Below are 17,787 nucleotides of genomic sequence, written 5' to 3'. Positions count from 1 at the left end.
CACCCCCCCCACTTCGTCCTCTGTTTCCGGCATCTCCCACCCTCTGTGCACTGCTTCGTGCTGGGTTGGCATCTGCTAAACACGCTTCCTCTGGGTCCGCCCATGGACACCTCCCCACTCGAGAGCCACCAGTGCTGCCACCCTAGACCCTCAGCAGGACGGGCTCCCTGCCCGTGGTGCTCGCCCCACCCCACCTCACAACCTGTCTGACACAACCTTCCCCACCAAGACCTTCGCCGTAGGCTCACGGGGCCAGAAATGGGTCACATGGTTACAGTCCCCACAGGCCCTGCTCCGTGCCTGCGGCCAGGTGCCGTGTGTGCCGTGTGCCATGGGGCACAGCCCTGCACAGGGACATGTGGGACAGAGGACACGGAGCCTGTGGCCTTGCTCCACACGCAGGACTTTATTTGGACTGGGGCCGTCACAGGCCGAACCAGTCGGGGACGCCACCGCGCCGGGGATCGCGGGTCTGCCTCCGCCGCTGGTCCTCCAGGAGCTGGTCCCGGATGTCATCGTCACCAGGGCTGCCGTCAGGGCTCTTTTTCTCAGGAAACAGATCCGGGAACGTGAAGGTCTGTCCGTGCGCCTATGGAGCAAAGGCAAGCAGGGCAGCTCTGAGTCCAGGAGCCTTCTCACAGGGGGCGGGGGGGGAAGGGACCCTCCTGCCCAAGGCCCGGGACGGACACGCGGCCAGCATGTCCAGAGCGATGTCCCTGCCTGGAAAACAAACATGTCGTCCGGCCGCTGGCTTTTATCTCACAGCGGGAAACCATTACTCTGGACAATGCCCCTTTTCATCGACATTATCTCTTTATGGAGTGGCGTCTGCACCGGCGGGAGCCTCATTAAAAGCAGCCCAGCAAAGCGCCCATTCACGGGCGCGGGGGCAGCGCGGGCGGACCGGGGGGCAGGAGCGAGGCACGGGAAAACACGGCACAAATGATGTCTGGTGCCACACTGAAACTTTTTCCATCCAAAATACCTAAAGGCCTCTGCCCACATTAAAGGCTGCCCCTCCTCCCGGCTCGGAGCTTGGCAAATAAAACGCATAGAACGTACAAAGAAATGTACATATGCAGCAGTCTATAAATCAAGACCGGCTTTGCAAATTAACTGGTTTTACATCTTTCACTAAAAGTTCAGAATGTGCCAGTGTCGGCCAAGCCCCAACCCAGACCCCCGAGCACGTGTGTGGGGCACCGGGCTGGCCACCGCTGCAGCGGAGGAGGGGGCCCGGGCAGCTCTGAGGTGCCCTTTCAGTCTGCTGGGTCCCACGGAGCAGCCCCCCGAGATCAGGGCACGAGAGGGGCGCGCGCCAGAGCCGCGCTGTTTCCAGACGGGCAAAGGATGGAGGACGGCATCCGTATCTGGAAAATTTTAATAAGTAAAATCAGTAAAGTGCGCTGGTTCTTGGAGACCCTTGTTTTGTAAAGAAATTTGGCTTTGGGCAGGCAGCCAAGTATGATCTGAAACAGCCCGCACGCCCCACCCGAGAAGGGAAGGTTTATAAATTCTGATCACATGGCGCGGAGCGCGGGCCCGAGTGAAGAAAGCAGGGCTGTGTGCGCTCAGTAGCCAGCCTGCACCAGGATTAGCTTACACAGCTCAACACTGCTTTTTTTTTTCTTTTTTAAAATACCAAAGGGCAATAGTTTACATGCAAGGCTGATTGCCCAGAACGGGGATTTATGTTTAATATATCGAGGTGATTTTGCTAGTTTTCTGAGGTGGGGGAAACCCAAAATGACATTTTAAAATATAAATACAAAGATGCCAATTTGCAACAGCTCCGGAAAAACGGAGGGAGCCGGTGAGAGAAATTCTTCACTTCTCACCAGAGACAAGAGCCACTTGTGGGTGCCCCTCTCCAGGGAACTTCACCTTGTACTTTCAAAAGTAAACCCTCAGCCCCCACCCGCCACAGTGGAGAGCGTGCTGGTCAGCAGAAAAGCGCAGGAAAGGAGCAGTGTGGGAAGCGGCCCCGGGCCATGGCCTGGGCCCCAGAGGGCTCCCGCCTGCCTGGTGACGCTCCTCTGCCGCGTGGGATGCGGGGCCACAGAGATGTGTATCAGGTTGTCGGGGGAAGCGTGGGGCCCCCACCCGCCTGACGGGCTCTTCCGCAGCCGGCAACTCAAAATAGATTCGGAAACTTAATTTGTGTTCGTGATTGACCCTCTGTGTGCTTTACAATTAGCTCTGTTTTTAGAAGCCCCAGAGCGGGGCCCGCAGGGACGCGCTGGGAGAGGTTGGCCCCGGGAGACGGGGGCAGAGAAGAGACCCCTTCAGAGAGGCAAGGGCCCCGGCTTCCTGCCGGTTTCCAGGCCGGACAGAGGCGAGCGGGCCTGGGGGGCGGGGGGAACACTCCCGAATGTCAGTGGGGGCTCCCGGAACGTCAGTGGGGACCAGCGGGAGCGGGGCTGCCCAGCAGGGACGCTGCCCTAGGCTGTGCCGCCTGGTCTCACGGGGGAAGAAAGGCGCCCCCGCGGCAGCTGCACGCAGCAGATCTAAGCGGGAAGAATGCAAGGGTTCGGGTGACTCAGAAGCCACTTGTCACCGTCACTGGCCCACGGAAGGCCTGGTGGCGAATGCCGGCACAGGGGGTGTCAGCCCGCACGCCATGACAGAGACAGATGGCCCAATTTCACACATAGGACACAGACGCCTTTATATGGCCAACGGGCGCTCTCTCCACCTGGATTGGCTGATTATATGCACAGCAAATATTAGGCCAAATAATTAGGGGGGCCCCTGTTTAGAACAACAACTGTGACTGTTTTTCAGAAAAGCTGCCACGCTGACTGGGTCTCTTAACAAACTGCCTCCTCATGCTCAAAATAGGTCTGCAGGCCCCGGGAGGTTTTCACAATAGCGCTACTGCCATCTAGCGGCCACGGCCAGCCGCCTCCCGCCGCAGGCTCCACTCCGGCTGTCCACCCTGGGATGGAACAATCTGGAAGAACCCCCCCATCCCCCTCCAGGGGTTTCAAACAGCAAGGGCAGCTAAGGGACCCTGCAAGCAGGGCCGTCCCTGGCAGGTTTGCATGGAGATAGCGAGGGACCCGGCCGTCCCCTGGAGGGCTCATCTGCAGAAACACATCTGGGGTCCCCTCTGGCTGGAAGGGGAGAGCCTGAGCAGGGGCCCTGAAGTCATGCTCTGGGCTGGCAGAGGCTCAGATGGGGCACTGGACCCTCCCCCACACCCCAGGCCAGGCAGGAGACACGGTCATGAGAACCCGACAGACTGTGCCACAGCCTCACGGCCCCATCCAGAGGGGAGGGGGCTCCACCAGGACCCCAGGGCGTAGCAAACGGGTCCAGTGGAGACCCAGGCCCCTGCAGCAGCTTTAACTCAGGGCACCAATGGCCTCCCCGCTGGGGGCTGCCCGCCCTGCAGGGCTCTCCAGAGGCAAGAGCTCTGGCTTCCATCTGAGCCCCAAACCCCTGGGCCTGAGTGGGCCTGCCTGAGCCCACAGCACATTCAAAGTCCAAGGGCACGACACGGCTGGCCCCAGAGAAGTTCCAAGATGCCCCGCGCCGTCTCCTCCCATGAGCTCTGCCTGGGGCTGCCGGGGATTAGGACGAAGCACAGGCTCTGCCCTGCGCCCTGGGCCTGGAGATCCTGCCTCTCAGGGCCTCCCGGGGCCCCAGGCGGGGCCGCTGCACAAACACGTCCCCCGCACCAAGGTCACGGTCGTGATAAGTCACGCCCAGGACTTGGGCCTCTGCCCGAAGCCCACTCACCAGCTGCACATAGGCCACCTTGTAGTCTGGTTTCTTCACCCTCACGTTCCTGTAATCCCTCTTCCTGTTGGAACCTGTTGGGGGTGTGTGTGGGGGGGGAAACGACACATTGTATTCTGAGCACGAGATTTTTCAGCCCAACTCATCCAGGACCCACTTTCTAGAAAGAGGCAAACATGTAAGAATTGGTTGGTGTCCCACGGATGATAGCACGTCACACCCGAAGTGTGACCAGTTCACATTTACAGACCATGTTCCAGGAGCACATGCCACTACCGCGACCCTCTGCTCTGCTAAACACCCAAACGTATCTAAAATAAGTAAAAAAATTGACTTCTGTTCGTCGGCACTGCACCCCTCATGGGAAGGCTGCGTACTTACACCTCAGGGTGCGGGGGGGGGGGGGGGGGGGGGGGGGGGGGGGGGGCGGGACAGGGGGTTAAGAGGAACAAGGAAGCGCTCTGCCGCCCCAGCTTCCCAGCTGGACGGGGAAGGGCACCCTGTCTGTGGTGGTCGGGATGAGGCCTCGTGAGCTCCAGGGGTGTTTGGGGGGCTGTGGGGAGCCCCCCCACAGCAGGGCAGCAGGGCCAGCACGCACCATGCTGCACCCTCGTCCGCACGGCAGCCACGGGTACGTTGTAGATGCGCTCTAGGTAATTCCTCAGGTCCACCCTGGTCATCCTGGGGTAGAGAAGGAAGGTAAGCATGTCCCAGCCAGGCTGAGATGACAAGTGGCCACCTGTCCCCCACACAGGAAGGGGGGGCTGCAAGGGGCTCATGCTCACTTGGGGCTGGGCTCCTGAGCAGAGCTCTCCCCAGGGAAGGGTCAGTCTGGGGGGCGCCCCAGGCCTCTGAGAGCCCACTGGGGCCGGTCCTGTCTGCAGCCCACCACCAGGCCATTTCCTAGAAATGGGGGCCCAGGGGGTGGGGAGTTAGGCCCCCTGGCCTTTTCCCCTGAAGTGGCATCATCACCGCAGCCTGGCCGCTCCTCCCCGCCTCTAAAGGCTGCTGCTCAAGTCAACCCCGGGACCATGTGCTGGGGCCATCACATCCTGACACTTCAGAGTAGCGCCCTGCAGCCTGGGGGACAGGATGCTGTGTCCCTCTAGTTGCCGGAGCCTCTGTGAGGGAACCGCCTGGAAAACTAGGGTTTTGGAAGCTGTGGTAAGAACCTCCGAGAGCCTCGGCCCAGCTGCCTGGAAAGAGCACGGAGCTCAATGCAGTTAAAGAAGTGCTAGGCTCTCCACTGGGCTTCCCTGGTGGGGGAGGGGTGGGCGTGTGGGGGGGCAGCCCAGCCTCACCACCGGAGGCTCTGCAAACAGCAGGCCCTCGGTCAATATTTGCAGAGCAGCTCGGAGAGCCGCCTGTGGTGTTTTCACAGCGGGGAGAAGCCACACATAGGAGCCAGGTTCTGTGACACCACCAGGACTGCCCCAGTAGGGAGGGGGGTACTCCCCAGCCTGAATTCCTCAGGGGCTTACTCCATGGGGATCCGGAACTGCACGGTGTCCTCGGGCTGGGCCGTGCCGGGCCGCACCAGCTGAATGAAGAAGTTTGTTCGGAAGATGCGGAGCTGGGGGTTGCCCAGCTGGTACAGAGGGTACCTGAGAGCAGGGAGAGATTGGTCTGTATCAAACATTCAGAACCCCAAGGGCGCCCCCAGCAGACCTCCGTGTGTCTACCCACAGCAACAGCAGTGAGAAGCAAAGCGGGGGGCGCTTCCTACAGCCCAGTGCCCCCACAACCTCCCTCACTCACTGGTCAGATCTGCCCAAGGTGGGCACCAAGGTCCCTGGTGCCCACCAGCTCGACCAGTGGGGGCTGCTGGACCTGAGGGCTGGCCTCTGGAAAGGGTCAATGAGTGACTCAAGAAATAGGCCAGTAGAGAGCATGTGTACCATGGCCCCCCCAAAGATGCTGGCGACCAGGGTTGTTTAAAGTGATGGTCCCACAGACAGGCTGCTGGCTGCAGAGTCGCTCCTAACCCTGGCTTACCCCGCAGCACGGGCTGGGAGGCCACTTGCACACTCTCTGTGTGGGTGGGAGAGGCACCAGTCACCTTGACCACTTACCCCCCCCCCCCCCCCACGCACTGTGAAAGCCCCCAGAGCAAGCAGAGGCAAATGGGAAGCAGTGAGAGGCCATGCCCAGTGCAGAGCAGCCAGGTGAGGGTGCCCGCAGTCTGCAGGGTCTGCATGGAGGCAGAGGGCCGGGGCCGCGGGGAGGGTGGGCACGCAGGGACACAGTGTCATCAGGGGGCTCAGCCTGGTCACCCCGCTACCTCTCTGAGGCACTGCACGTGGCCCCTGATCTTGGGGCACAACCAGCATCATGATGGGTTCAAGGAGGCCAAGTGCTGTGCTGGGCGGGATGAGCAGAGCCAGGGGGTGAGAGGCCCAGGGTGAGCCTCAGGGGCGCTGCGGGGTGTGGGGGCTCTGGGAAGGCAAGACTGGGGCCCTGACCCCGCAGGACCCAGTGGCTGAGGGCCGTCTGCTCGCGGTCTGCCATGGACCGAGTGGGCTGGTACCGGCAGCAGCCCCTGGGTGGGGGTCTCCGGCGCAGGGTGGGCAAGGGCGGGAGGCGGCTTCTGATGGGCCAGGCCTCGCCCCCGGCCCCGGAACAGGCCTGCCTTGTTTCCTCCTCCAGTGCAGTCTGGGCCAATGGCCGGCACCCGACGGGGCTCGCTTATTCCCCCTGGTGCCCGACTGCGGCACTGCAGGGGGCGAGGGCGGGACCCGGGGGAGCCGCGCGGTCGGGGCCGGGCCCTGACCCTCCACGTCTCCGGGTCCCCGCGCCGCCGGTGGGCGGGGAAGGGCTACCCCCGGGCGCCCCTGCGCCGGAACACCTGCGCCCGCCCGCACGGCCTCGGCCCCGCCCCCGCCCGCCCGGCCCTCCCGCGGGTCCCACGAGCCCGACGCCCGCGAGGCTCAGGGCCGCCGCGCGCTTCTCCCGCGCCCGACCCAGCGACCTGGCCGGCTGCCATCGGTCTAGCTCCCCCGGCCCCGCCGGTGACTCACCCGCGACCCCCACCCTCCCCGCCAGCACGCCCCGCCCGCTCTCCTCCGGCCCCGCCCGCTCCCGGGCCCCGCGCACCTGCCGGGGCGCCCCCGCCCCGCCCCGCCCCCGCCCCCGCCCCCGCCGGGTCCGGCCGCGCGCCCCCCGCCGCCGCGCATGCGCGCACACGGCACTCGTCACGCTAGGGCCACGGGCGCAGCCCTCCTGGGGGGCGCTCGTGGTTCCCGCCGCGCGCCGCGCCCCCCGCCCCAGACCGCACGGCGCCCCGCCCCCGCGCCCCCGCCCCCCACGGCCCCCCACGGCCCCCACGGCCCCCGGGCCCGCGTCCCGGCCCCCGGCAACTCACAGCACATTCCGCGCCATCGCCGGCTTCCGGGCCGCGGGCGGAAGGAGGGGCACGCACAGCCCGCGTGGGCCCGTCACAGCGCCCCCTGGCTTCCGGGAGGGCCAGCGACGCCCCCCCCCCCCCCCCCCCCCGCCCCGCCCCTTGCACCTGCCGCCCCGCCCCCTTGCACCTGTCGCCCCGCCCCCGTCCACCTGCCCCGTCGCCCCGCCCCCTGGGTCTCCCTACCCACCGCGTCGGCCCCGCCCCGCCCCTCCGTGCTCACCTGACCCATGGCCCCGCCCACCGACCCCCCCACCCCGTTCACCTGACCCATGGCCTCGCCCAGCGCACCTGTCCACACCACCCTTCACCTGTACATCCACCCACCGCTCTGCCCACCGCACCTGCTGGACTGACTGCACCTGCCTCATTCTTCCCCACCTTCTGTCTTACTGTCCCTGATCCCAGTCCCTACCCCACTGCCTCTGCCCCACCCACTGCCCTTGACCCACCCACCTGGCCCCCACCTGGCCTGCACAGCTGAGTCGCACCCCTGACCTGCACACCCTGTAAGAGCCCAGAATCTGGCATGCTCCTGGGTCTCTCCATAGTCCTTCACATCCTCCAAGTGTCCAGAATCCATCTCTCCCAACCCCCTCACCCTGCCCAGGTGCCATCCACTCCCTGCCCCTCACACCCTGTCCATTCTCTGCAGCACCCCGTTAGTCCCACACACCCCTCTGCACCCCACACTACCCCACTACCCCACCTGGTGCCCACAGCAACTGTAGATCATGGCGGGCCACCCTTCCAGCTGCTGGTGGAGGTGGGAGATGACAAAGTGCGGAAGAAGCAGGTGGGTGGGCCTAGCCAGGGTGGCTCCATCCCCTCCCTGATCTGGGGCTCCAAGGCCTCTCACAGCCTACAGGCATCTACCCCATCCCCTGTGACCCCTTCCCCTTACAGCTTCTCACACAGCCCTCACTCAGGGGAGCCCTACTCCGTAGGGCACTTCTGGGACCCACTGCCTCTTCCCCACAACAGCATGAAGACCTGTGGGGAGGACCAGGCCCCTAGGCCCCACTCTTCCCCAGTTGCCTGTGCTCCATGGCTTCTGGCCATTCCTCAATCCCTTTAGCTGCGTCTCCCCCCAAAGACTGGCCTGTTCTCTGCACCAACTTCAACTTCAGTGCTCTTCAGAGCCAAGCCGGGAGGGTGTGAGGAGAGTGTCAGGAAATCTGAGGGGAGAGAAGGGACCCCCCAGGAATCGGGAAGGGTCTCACTTCTAGGGTGGGGATGGACCATAGGGAGGCCACAGGGGGGCTGGACCTGATGGCTGCCCAAGGCTGAGAAGAGGAGGAACTGAGTCATGGAGAGGGACTGGAGGGTCCTCCTTCTCCCTCTGTTTGACCTAAGTGGGTTCACCCAGGATGAAGGTACTAAAGATGAGGAGGGGGTACTAGGGTCAGGTTAGCTGAGACAGTGGGATTCCCCTGCTGGGAGAGGGAGGGCCCCATGTAGGAAGAAGTCAGTGGGGAGGGGCCATGCTGGCTGAGAGCAAGAAGGATGGAACTGGAGTATGGGCATACCCGGACCAGGAGACTTCTTTTTAGGAGCGCTGACTCTGGCCATATTTGAACTCCAAGGCATGATGTTGCGTGTGAAGGAGAGGGGCTCACATCTGAACAGGGTGCTGAGGTCCTCAAGGAGGGCGGGGACAGGGATGGGGTCTCCACAGTGCGGACCCCTCAACACTCAGTCCCCCCCATGACTGGCCAACGGGGTTGCTCCCCAGCAGGCCTGGGGTTTCTGAGCACAGAGGCTGGCCTCAGAGCCTGAGGTACCTTCGTGCATCTTCTCCCTTCCTCCTTCTTTTTTTTTTTTTTTTTAATTTTTATTTATTTATGATAGTCACAGAGAGAGAGAGAGAGAGAGAGAGAGAGAGGCAGAGACATAGGCAGAGGGAGAAGCAGGCTCCATGCACTGAGAGCCCGACATGGGATTCGATCCCAGGTCTCCAAGATCGCGCCCTGGGCCAAAGGCAGGCGCCAAACCGCTGCGCCACCCAGGGATCCCTCTTCCTCCTTCTTTGGTGTCATCAGACCCTCCCCATCGCTGACTGACAGCATGGCTTCCCTGGGCTAGAGTGGCCAGGTCAAATGAAGAATGCTCCATTAAATTCGAAGCTCTGATGACTTTTTTTGTTTGTTTTTAATTGTTCTTAATACACATTATTTTTTAGGGCAATTTCAGGTTTACAGAAAAATTGCACAAAAAGTACCAAGAAATTCTGGTGTATGCCCCTCCCCTCCCCGACCAGCTGCCCCTGTTGTTAGCATCCTGCTCTAGCTGGTGCCTCTGCTACAACTGCTGGATTAATACTGATGCCCTAATACTTCCCGAAGTCCACCCTTGATGATGTTCTACACTCTGTGGGTTTAGACGGACGTAGAAGGATGTATACCCACCATTACGGGGCCACACAGAGTAGTTTCGTGGCCCTGAGCCCCTGCGCTCCTCCTGCGCACGCCCCTCGCCCCTGGCAACCACCCATCTCTTTACTCCGTATTTCGCCTTTTCCAGAGTGTCTCCTGGTTGGAATCTCCCAGGGCCTTCCCACATTAGCTTCTTTTGCTCAGTACCATCCAGTTACAGTTCCTCCACATCGTTTTATGGCTGGATAGCTCATTTCTTTTTCATATTGATAATATTCCCCGTGTAAATGGATCACAGTTCAGCCATCCCCCTACCCCAGGGCGTCTTGGTTGCTTCCGAGTTTCACCAATTATGAGTAAAGCCGCTAAGAACATCCGTGTGCAGGTTTCTGCGTGGACATAAGCTCTCAGCTACTCTGGGTAGGTACCGAGGAGCATGACTGCTGGACGGTATGGTAAGAGGAGGGTTAGCTTTGTAAGGAAACACCAAACTGCCTTCCAGGGGGCCGCACCGTTCCGGTGAGAGAGGGCGGTCCTGCTGCTCCACATCCCAACCAGCGTTTCGTGTTGTCAGTGTCCTGGATTTTGGACATTCTCTCAGTTGTGCAGGAACGTACTTATTTTATTCTCACGTGCATTTTCCTTGGCTACCATCTGACATCTCCACTGGCAGCCCCACCGGGACCCCGTGCTGGGGACGCCCCAGGAGTGATGTGAGTTGAGCCAGGGGAGGAGGAGCCCCTGGTGGGCCCAGGCAGGAGCCATCGGGTGAGGGCGGCTTTCACGCTGAGCTTTCCAGGCCAGGCTGGGGAGCTGGGGCTTCTTTCAGAGAATAGCGGGAGGCCGGGGGCTGAAGGGGAAGGATGAGGGGAGCTTGGAGGTGACTTCAGGATGCAGATGAAGATGGTAGGTCGCAGGAGGGAGGCCATGTGTGCATCCACTCATTCATTTGACCCATATGTGCTGGGAACCTACTATGTGTCCAGCATCTTTCTAGGGGTTGAGGACACAGCACTAAATCGATAAATTCTTTGCCTCCATGGTTCATGTCCCCCGAGGGAGACAAATGACACCCAAGTGTCATAAACCAGTGAGATACCTCAGATGCTCTTGGAGATGCATGTAGGGAAGAGTAACAGGAGGTGGGGGGGACTGTAATCTGAAATGGGGTGGTCGGAGAGCCTCACCAAGAAGTCAGCGTTTCAAGCGTGAAGGGACAGCAGGTGCAAAGGCCTGGTGGTGGTGCGCAGATGCTGTTGGCCCTCAGGAGCCCCTTGCCAGCAGAGTGAAGGGCACTGAGTCCTCTGCCACCCCATGTTCATGGAAGGGCTTCCCCAGGACAGGAACAGTGGGCAGAGATGGGGATGAAAGGCTTCTGGAGGGAGGGGGGTACTGGCTGGCCAACTGGGGTGTCCTATGATTCAATGCAAACCCTACCCTGTCTTCCTGGAGTCAGCTCACTCCCAGGAGACCCTCCCCTTCAGATGCCATCACAAATCCAGGTTGTCACCTGTGCTTCTCAGCGTGGGGGGGGGCTATAAATTGGAGGTTCTCACGCCCCCTTTTCTGGGTGCTGTTACTAGATCAGCAGTTACTTATAAGAGGGATAGGATCAGGAACAGCCCGGTGGAAGAGGTGCTCAGGATGAGCTGTGGGGGCAGCCGTGGAGCTTCCGTGCTCTCTAGGGGTGCCACTGTCCCCAAATATCCACGTATTTGCCAGCTGGGGAGCTCACTGCAACCCTTCCCTGGGGGGTTCATGGAAGCTTCATTACATACTCTGGCTGGTGAGATCACTGGCCTTTGGTGATTCTACCTCCAGCCTCTTGTCCCTCCCTGATGGTCAGGGAACGAGACTAAAGATTCCAAACGCCCTTCCTGGCCCCCATCCCCCATCTCTAGGGCCTTCCCAAAGTCCCCTCATGAGCATACACCCAGCTGTAGTGGAGAGGGGCTGGGTATGCAGGACAGGACACCCACCTCACCTTCACGGCTCTGAGGGGATTTTGGGAACGGAGCCCGAGAGACCAACCATGGTCACAGAAGATGCTCCCATCATCCTTAGGAATTTCCAGTGATTTAGAGCTGAGCTGAGCCAGGAGCCATGGGCAAAGACCCAATATCTACGAGAACTACACTTGGGTCATCTGAACGACCAGATGTCTATTTGCTCTAAATCACAGGGTCACAGCCTGGGTTTGTACCGTGGGAGACACCAACTCGGTAACCAGGCAGGCCCCTCTCCCTGTCCCACTCCCGGCTGGGGCTGGGCTTCCCTGCTTCTCACGGAGAACTGCCTGTGACTCCCGCGGGGCCCTTAGGTCCGCTTGTCTCCACCCTGGTGCCCCCGACTCCCCACCCGGCCTTCCTGAAGCGGTCAAACCCCTGCACAACCCCAGCCTCTCCACCTGACTACACCTCCTGGCTATGTCCAGCAGCTCTGTACTTCTGGCTGTTTCTGTTGGGTATGCCCCTCCTTGTGGTGGGTCCCCTGGGTTTCCTGTTCCAGGGGGCTCATGCAGTAAGCCATCCAGCAGGCCCTGCATCCGCTAAGGGGGCCCCCCCTCCCTTTAAAGGCTCAATTAGCATGAAACGGCCCTGTTTGCTGATGGTCAGATTGGCCGGGCTGGCATGGACACAGGTAGGACAGCCCAGGCTAGGGCCACAGGCTGGGGGAGAGGTGTCTTCTTGCCCCTCCCCTGCACCTCACTGGGTCGCAGTCCTGGCTTGGGGCTCCCAGCAGGCCACACTCCCTATAGTCAAGGTCACCTGGCCAGGATAATGGGTCCCAGTGTGGGACGCACCTGCTTTTGTGGCCTGGCCCTGAGACTTTACCCTGTGAGCTCCTGGTTCCATCCCCAGGAGTTGGTGTACCTGCTCGGTACCTGTGTCCTGCCGGTGCATCTCTAGCCTATTATAACACAGGTTAGGAACCTTTGTCAACCCTGGGGGTGGGGGGTGTAAGCATGGAGTCTCATATGTTTGCATCTACACTTCTTTGGCAACGAGTGTTTGCACTCTTTCCTACATTTATTATTCATCGATCATTTGCATTTCTGATCCTGTGACTTGTCTGGTTATATCTTTTGCTCATGTTTTCCCTGCGAGGGTGTGCTATGGGCTGAACTGTGTCCCACCCAAGGTCCTATGCTGGAATCCTGATTCCCAGCACCCCAGGATGTGTCCGTATCTGGAAATGGGGACTTTACAGAGGTGATCGAGGTAATGAGGTAACATGAAGTCACCGGGGTGGCCCTGATCCAGTGTGACTGGGGTCCTTACAGGAAGAGGACATCAGGACACAGACACGTACGGAGGAACGACCCCATGAAGACCCAGGGAGAGCACGGCCATCCACACACACACGCAGAGAGGCCTCAGGAGGACCATCACCCCCCAAACCATCCTCAGACCCTTGCAATCCCTTCTTTCATCGCTCCCTAAGCCCCTCCCCCTTTCCAATCAAGCAACCAATGACCTGATTAGATTGCATTTTCTGGAGTTTTCTATAAATGGCAGCATATAGCTTGTCTTCTTTTCTGTCTGGTTTCTTTCTCCCAGAGTAACTATTTTGGGATTCATCCGTGCTACTGCGTGCCTCAATCCTACATTCTTTCTGATCGCAATGGTATGGATAGACCACAATTTGTTTACGCATTCATCCACTGATGGACATTTGGGTTGTTTCCAGTTTTGGGCGATTAAAAATAAAGCTGCTATTTACATTCATGTGAAAGTCTTTGTGAGGACAAACATTTCCTTTTCTCATGGGGAAATGCCTGGACGCGAAGACCACATCACATGGCAGGTGTATGTTTAGCTTTTTGAGAAAAAAAGATATTGCCAAACTGTATCATTTAACATTTCCACCAATGATCTGAGGCCCTCTACATCCTGCCCAGCCTTTGATATGTTTGAGCTTTTCAATTTTAGCCATTCTTACAGAGTGGTATCTGTGATTTTGTTTGCATTTCCTCAGTGACTATCAGAGTTGAGCATCAACTCACGAGCTTATTTGAAATTTGAAGAGCAAATTTTAAACATTTTTGGTGAATTTTCAACTTGCCAACTTTTTTGGGGGGGGAATCATGCTTTTGATATTATGTCTGGGAAATCTTTGCTGATCGATATTCATAAAAAATTTCCCCTATGTATTTATAGCTCTGGTTTTACATTTAGGTCTACAATCCAGTTTGAATTAATTTTTGTATCAGTTAATCCTCCTCCTCCTTCTCTTTCTTTTTTTCTCTTGCATGTGGATATGCACCTGTTTTGGTGTGATTTATTGGGAAAGCTATCATTTCTGCATTCGTGTGGGTCTATTTTATTCTCTTGTTCCATTTGAATACCTTTACACCAATACCATCTGTTTTGGTTACTCTAGACTGATCCTAATTCTCAGAATGTTAGCCTGATTTTCTTATTCTCTTTCAGGGTTCTTTTGGCTACTTTGGGTCCTTTGCATTTCCATTGAATTGTAGAATAGGCTTGTACATTTCAACATAAAAAAAAAAAAAAACCTGCTGGGATTTTGGTTGGGACTGCGATTAAATCCATTGGTTAAATTTAGGGAGATTTGGCATCTTGACAGTGTTGAATAAGTCTTCCAATCCATGAATACTCTTCACCCAAGTCTTTAACTTCTCAATCATGTTTCATATTTTCAACATACAGCTCTTCGACATCTATTCCGCATTTGTCTTTGTTTTTTTTTTTAATATTTTACTTATTTATTCATGAGAGACACACACAGAGAGGCAGAGACATAGGCAGATGGAGCAGCAGGCTCCTCATAGGAAGCCTGATGTGGGACTCAGTCCTAGAACTCCAGGATCACGCCCCGAACAAAAGGCGGGACGCTCAACCACTGAGCCACCCCGGTGTCCCTGTCTCTATGTTTTGATACTATTAGGAGGTGGTTGTTTTTAAATGTCAGTGTCTGATCATTCATTGTGATTTTACAGAAGTACAACTGACTTGGTATGGTGACCTTATATCCTGAAAACTTGGTAACCCCACTTGTTAGTTCTTGTAGCTTTTCCTGTAGATTTCATTGGATCAGATGATCCAGTTGTCTGTGAATAAAATAGTTTTTGTTTTTCCCCTACAATTTTGACTTTTTCTTGCCTAATTGCACCAGCAAGAGCCTTCAGTACAGTGTGAATGGAAGTGGTGAGCAGACATCCTTGCCCTCTTCCTGTCTTTATTGAGAAAACTTTGCCTTTCACCATTAGATAATGGTTATTAGGTTGAGGGAGTTCCCTCTATTCCAGGTTTGCTGAGAACTTTTCTTCTTTTTAAAATCAGGAATGGCTGTTGAATTTTGTCAAATGTTTCCTCTGCACCTATTGAGATGGTCCTATGGCTTTTCTTTTTTGGTTTGCTAAAATGGTAAATTACTCTGAGTTTTTAATGTTATACAAACCCTGCATTCCTAAGATAAACCACACTTGATATGTAATCCATTTTATACATTGTTGAAATCCACCTGCTAAAATTTTATTTTTGGGTAAATGTTTGAGAGGGATAGTGGTCTGTATTTCTTGTATTGTCTTTTTTTTTTTTTAAGATTTTATTTATTTATTCATGAGAGACACACAGAGAGAGGCAGATGGAGAAGCAGGCTCCCTGTGGGGAGCCCAATGCAGGACATCATCCCAGGATTCTGGGACCATGACCCGAGCCAAAGGCAGATGCTCAACCACTGAGCCACCCTGTCTTTGGTTTTGATATCAGGAGAATGCTGGCCTCATAGACTGAGCTGTAAAGTATTCTCTCCTCTTCAATTTTTTAATTTTTTATTTTATTTTATTATTTTTAAAGATTTTATTTATTTATTCATGAGAGACAGAGACATAGGCAGAAGGAGAAGCAAGCTCCCTGTTGGGAACCGAATGTGAGACTTGATCCCGGGACTTCAGGATCACACCCTGAGCCAAAGGCAGACACTCAACCACTGAGCCACCCAGTTGTCTCTCCTCTTCAATTTTTTAAAAGAGTATTTGTAATTGTTATTATTCCTTCCTTAAATGTTTGGTAGAATCCAATAATGAAGCATCTGGGCCTGGAGCTTTCTTTTATATAATACATATTATATATATATATTTTTTATTTTTTATTTATTTATTTTTTTGCCTGGAGATTTCTTTGTGGAAAAGTCTTTAACTGCACTATCAATTCTTTAATCAATGCAAGGTTCCTTGGGTTGTCTACCTTTTTTTTTTTTTTTTTTTTTTTGGGTTGTCTACTTTTTGAGTTACCTTCTATTTCAAGAAATATGTCCATTTCATCTAATATGTCAAATGGATGGGCATGAAGTTGTTAATAATGTGTCCTTAGTATTCTTTTATCTTTTAACATCTATATAATCTGTAGTGATGTCACCTGCCTCGTTCCTGATTTTGTTAATTTTTTTCTCTCTCTCTTTCCTGACTAAATTGAGTTTTATCAATTTTCATTGATGTTCTCAAAAAACAAATTTTGATTTGATCTTTAAAATTTTTTTCTATTATTTTTGTTTTCTATTTCATTGACTTTCATTTGATCTCTGTTATTTCCTTTCTTGTGCTTACTTTGGGTTTAATTTGCATTTATTTTTCGATTTTCCTTGAGGTGGAACCTGAGGTCATTGACTTGAGATCTTTCTTATTTTCTATGATAGGCATTTGATGGTATAAATGTCACCCTCAGGACTGCTTTAGTGACATTTCATGAGTCCCCTTTTGCTGCACTTTCATTTTCATTGAGTTGACAACACTTCGTAATGTCTTTTTGATTTTTCTTTGACTCATGAATTATTTAGGAGTGTATTACTTAGATTCCAAACATTTGAGAATTTCCAAGGATCTTTCTGTTATTAATTTCTAACTTAATTCCACTATGGTCAAAGAATATAATTTATGTGACTTGAATCCTTCTCAACTTATTAAGTTTTGTTTTATGGCCCAGAACATGGTCTGTATTGGTGAATGATGTGTATTTGAGAGGAGTGTTCTACAAATGTCACGCAAGTCAAGTTGGCTGGCAGTATTGTTAGAGTCTCCTATGTCCTTGCTGGTTTTGTGCCTGCTTGTCTGATTAATTGTTGAGAGAGGGTGTTGAAGTCCTTGACCAGGACAAAGAATTTGTCCATCTCCTTTCAGTTCTGTCAGTCATTGCTTTGTGTAACTCTGTCATTCTTTGTAATTAGTTGGCGTGTTTGTTTGTCAAAATGAGTTTCTTCAGGGGCACTTGGGTGGCTCAGAGGTTGATTGTCTGCCTTTGGCTCAGGTCATGATCCCAGGGTCCTGGGATCATCAGGCTTCCCCAGGGGAGCTTGCTTCTCCCTCCGCCTATGTCTCTGCCTCTCTTGTGAATAAATAAATAAAATCTTAAAAACAAAACAAAACAAAAAAAATGAGTTTCTTCAAACTGAGGAGTGCTGGCAGGGAGGGGGTGGGGGAAGGGATAATTGGGTGACAGGCATGAAGGAGGCATGTGATGGAATGAACACTGGGTATTATATGCAACTGATGAATCACTGAACTCTACCTCTGAAACTAATAATACACTATATGTTAACTAATTAAATTTTAAAAATACAATTTTAAAAATAAAATAAAGTTTCTTGTAGGCAGCACACAGTGAGGTCTTGCTTTTTAATCTGATCATCTCTACCTCTTAATTGGAGTGTTTAGACCATTTACATTTAATGTATCTATTGGTGTGGTTGGGTGTGAGTTAATCAAATAATCTTATTACTTGCTTTCTATTTGTCTTACCCATTCTTTCTATTCATTTCCTCTTCTTCTGCCTTCTTTTGAATTCATCAAGTCTTATTTAGTCCTGTTTGTCTCCTCTGTTGGCTTTTCAACAGTGACAGTTTATTTTATTTTAGTGGTTGCTTTAGGGATTTTAACTTATCACAGTTGGTTTTGATTGATTTTTCTCCTCCTTATGGGTCATATTCTATTTCTTTACCTGTTTGAACATTTTTGATCAGATGCCAGATATTATGATTTTTTCCTTGATGGGTGTGGGATGTTTTTATATTTCTATAAATATTCCAGAGTTTTGTTCTGAGGTGCAGTTAAGTTACCTGGACATGGTTTAGTCCTTTCCAGTCTTCTTTTTCTGATTTGTAAGGCAGGTCTGGAGCAAGTGCTCCATTACTTATCCAGGGTTAATTATTTCTGCTACTGAGACAAGACGTTTCTGAGTACCCAATGCCCCATGAATTATCCACTTTTCTCGTCTGGTTGCTGGGCACAGACCCTTTTTCCCCTGTATG

General features: G+C 54.4%; 1 protein-coding gene across 4 annotated transcripts; it reads right to left on the bottom strand.

Moving 5' to 3' along the window:
- Window positions 1-385: 385 nt before the first annotated feature.
- MRPL23 (mitochondrial ribosomal protein L23) lies at window positions 386-7,209 on the bottom strand. Of its 4 annotated transcripts, none has more exons than XM_038563579.1 (6): window positions 6,026-6,233; window positions 5,643-5,775; window positions 5,226-5,348; window positions 4,343-4,425; window positions 3,745-3,818; window positions 386-589 (listed from the first exon to the last, which is right to left on the bottom strand). In XM_038563579.1, exons 1-6 carry the CDS (start codon window positions 6,075-6,077, stop codon window positions 425-427), a joined length of 630 nt encoding a protein of 209 aa, XP_038419507.1. In that variant the 5' UTR covers window positions 6,078-6,233; the 3' UTR covers window positions 386-424. The 4 variants fall into 4 exon arrangements, with proteins under 4 accessions (XP_038419507.1, XP_038419509.1, XP_038419510.1 ...); XM_038563580.1 differs by lacking the exon at window positions 386-589 and adding an exon at window positions 1,072-1,370 and having other exon boundaries at window positions 6,026-6,247; XM_038563581.1 differs by lacking the exons at window positions 5,643-5,775; window positions 6,026-6,233 and adding an exon at window positions 7,106-7,209.
- Between the last annotated feature and the right edge of the window lie 10,578 nt (window positions 7,210-17,787).

Source organism: Canis lupus, chromosome 18, assembly GCF_011100685.1.
Source record: "Canis lupus familiaris isolate Mischka breed German Shepherd chromosome 18, alternate assembly UU_Cfam_GSD_1.0, whole genome shotgun sequence".
NCBI lineage: Eukaryota > Metazoa > Chordata > Mammalia > Carnivora > Canidae > Canis > Canis lupus.
Note: the sequence above shows the minus strand (reverse complement) of the source record. Positions and strands in the feature narration are given on the sequence as shown.

Excerpts from the sequence above, each read along its gene's own strand:
- MRPL23 (XM_038563579.1), bottom strand. The coding sequence starts at position 6,077 with ATGATGCTGGTTGTGCCCCAAGATCAGGGGCCACGTGCAGTGCCTCAG. Across the intron at positions 3,819-4,342 it reads GCGGACGAGGGTGCAGCATG|GTTCCAACAGGAAGAGGGAT; the intron begins GTGCGTGCTGGC and ends CACCCCCAACAG. Across the intron at positions 590-3,744 it reads AGGTGGCCTATGTGCAGCTG|GCGCACGGACAGACCTTCAC; the intron begins GTGAGTGGGCTT and ends TTTGCTCCATAG.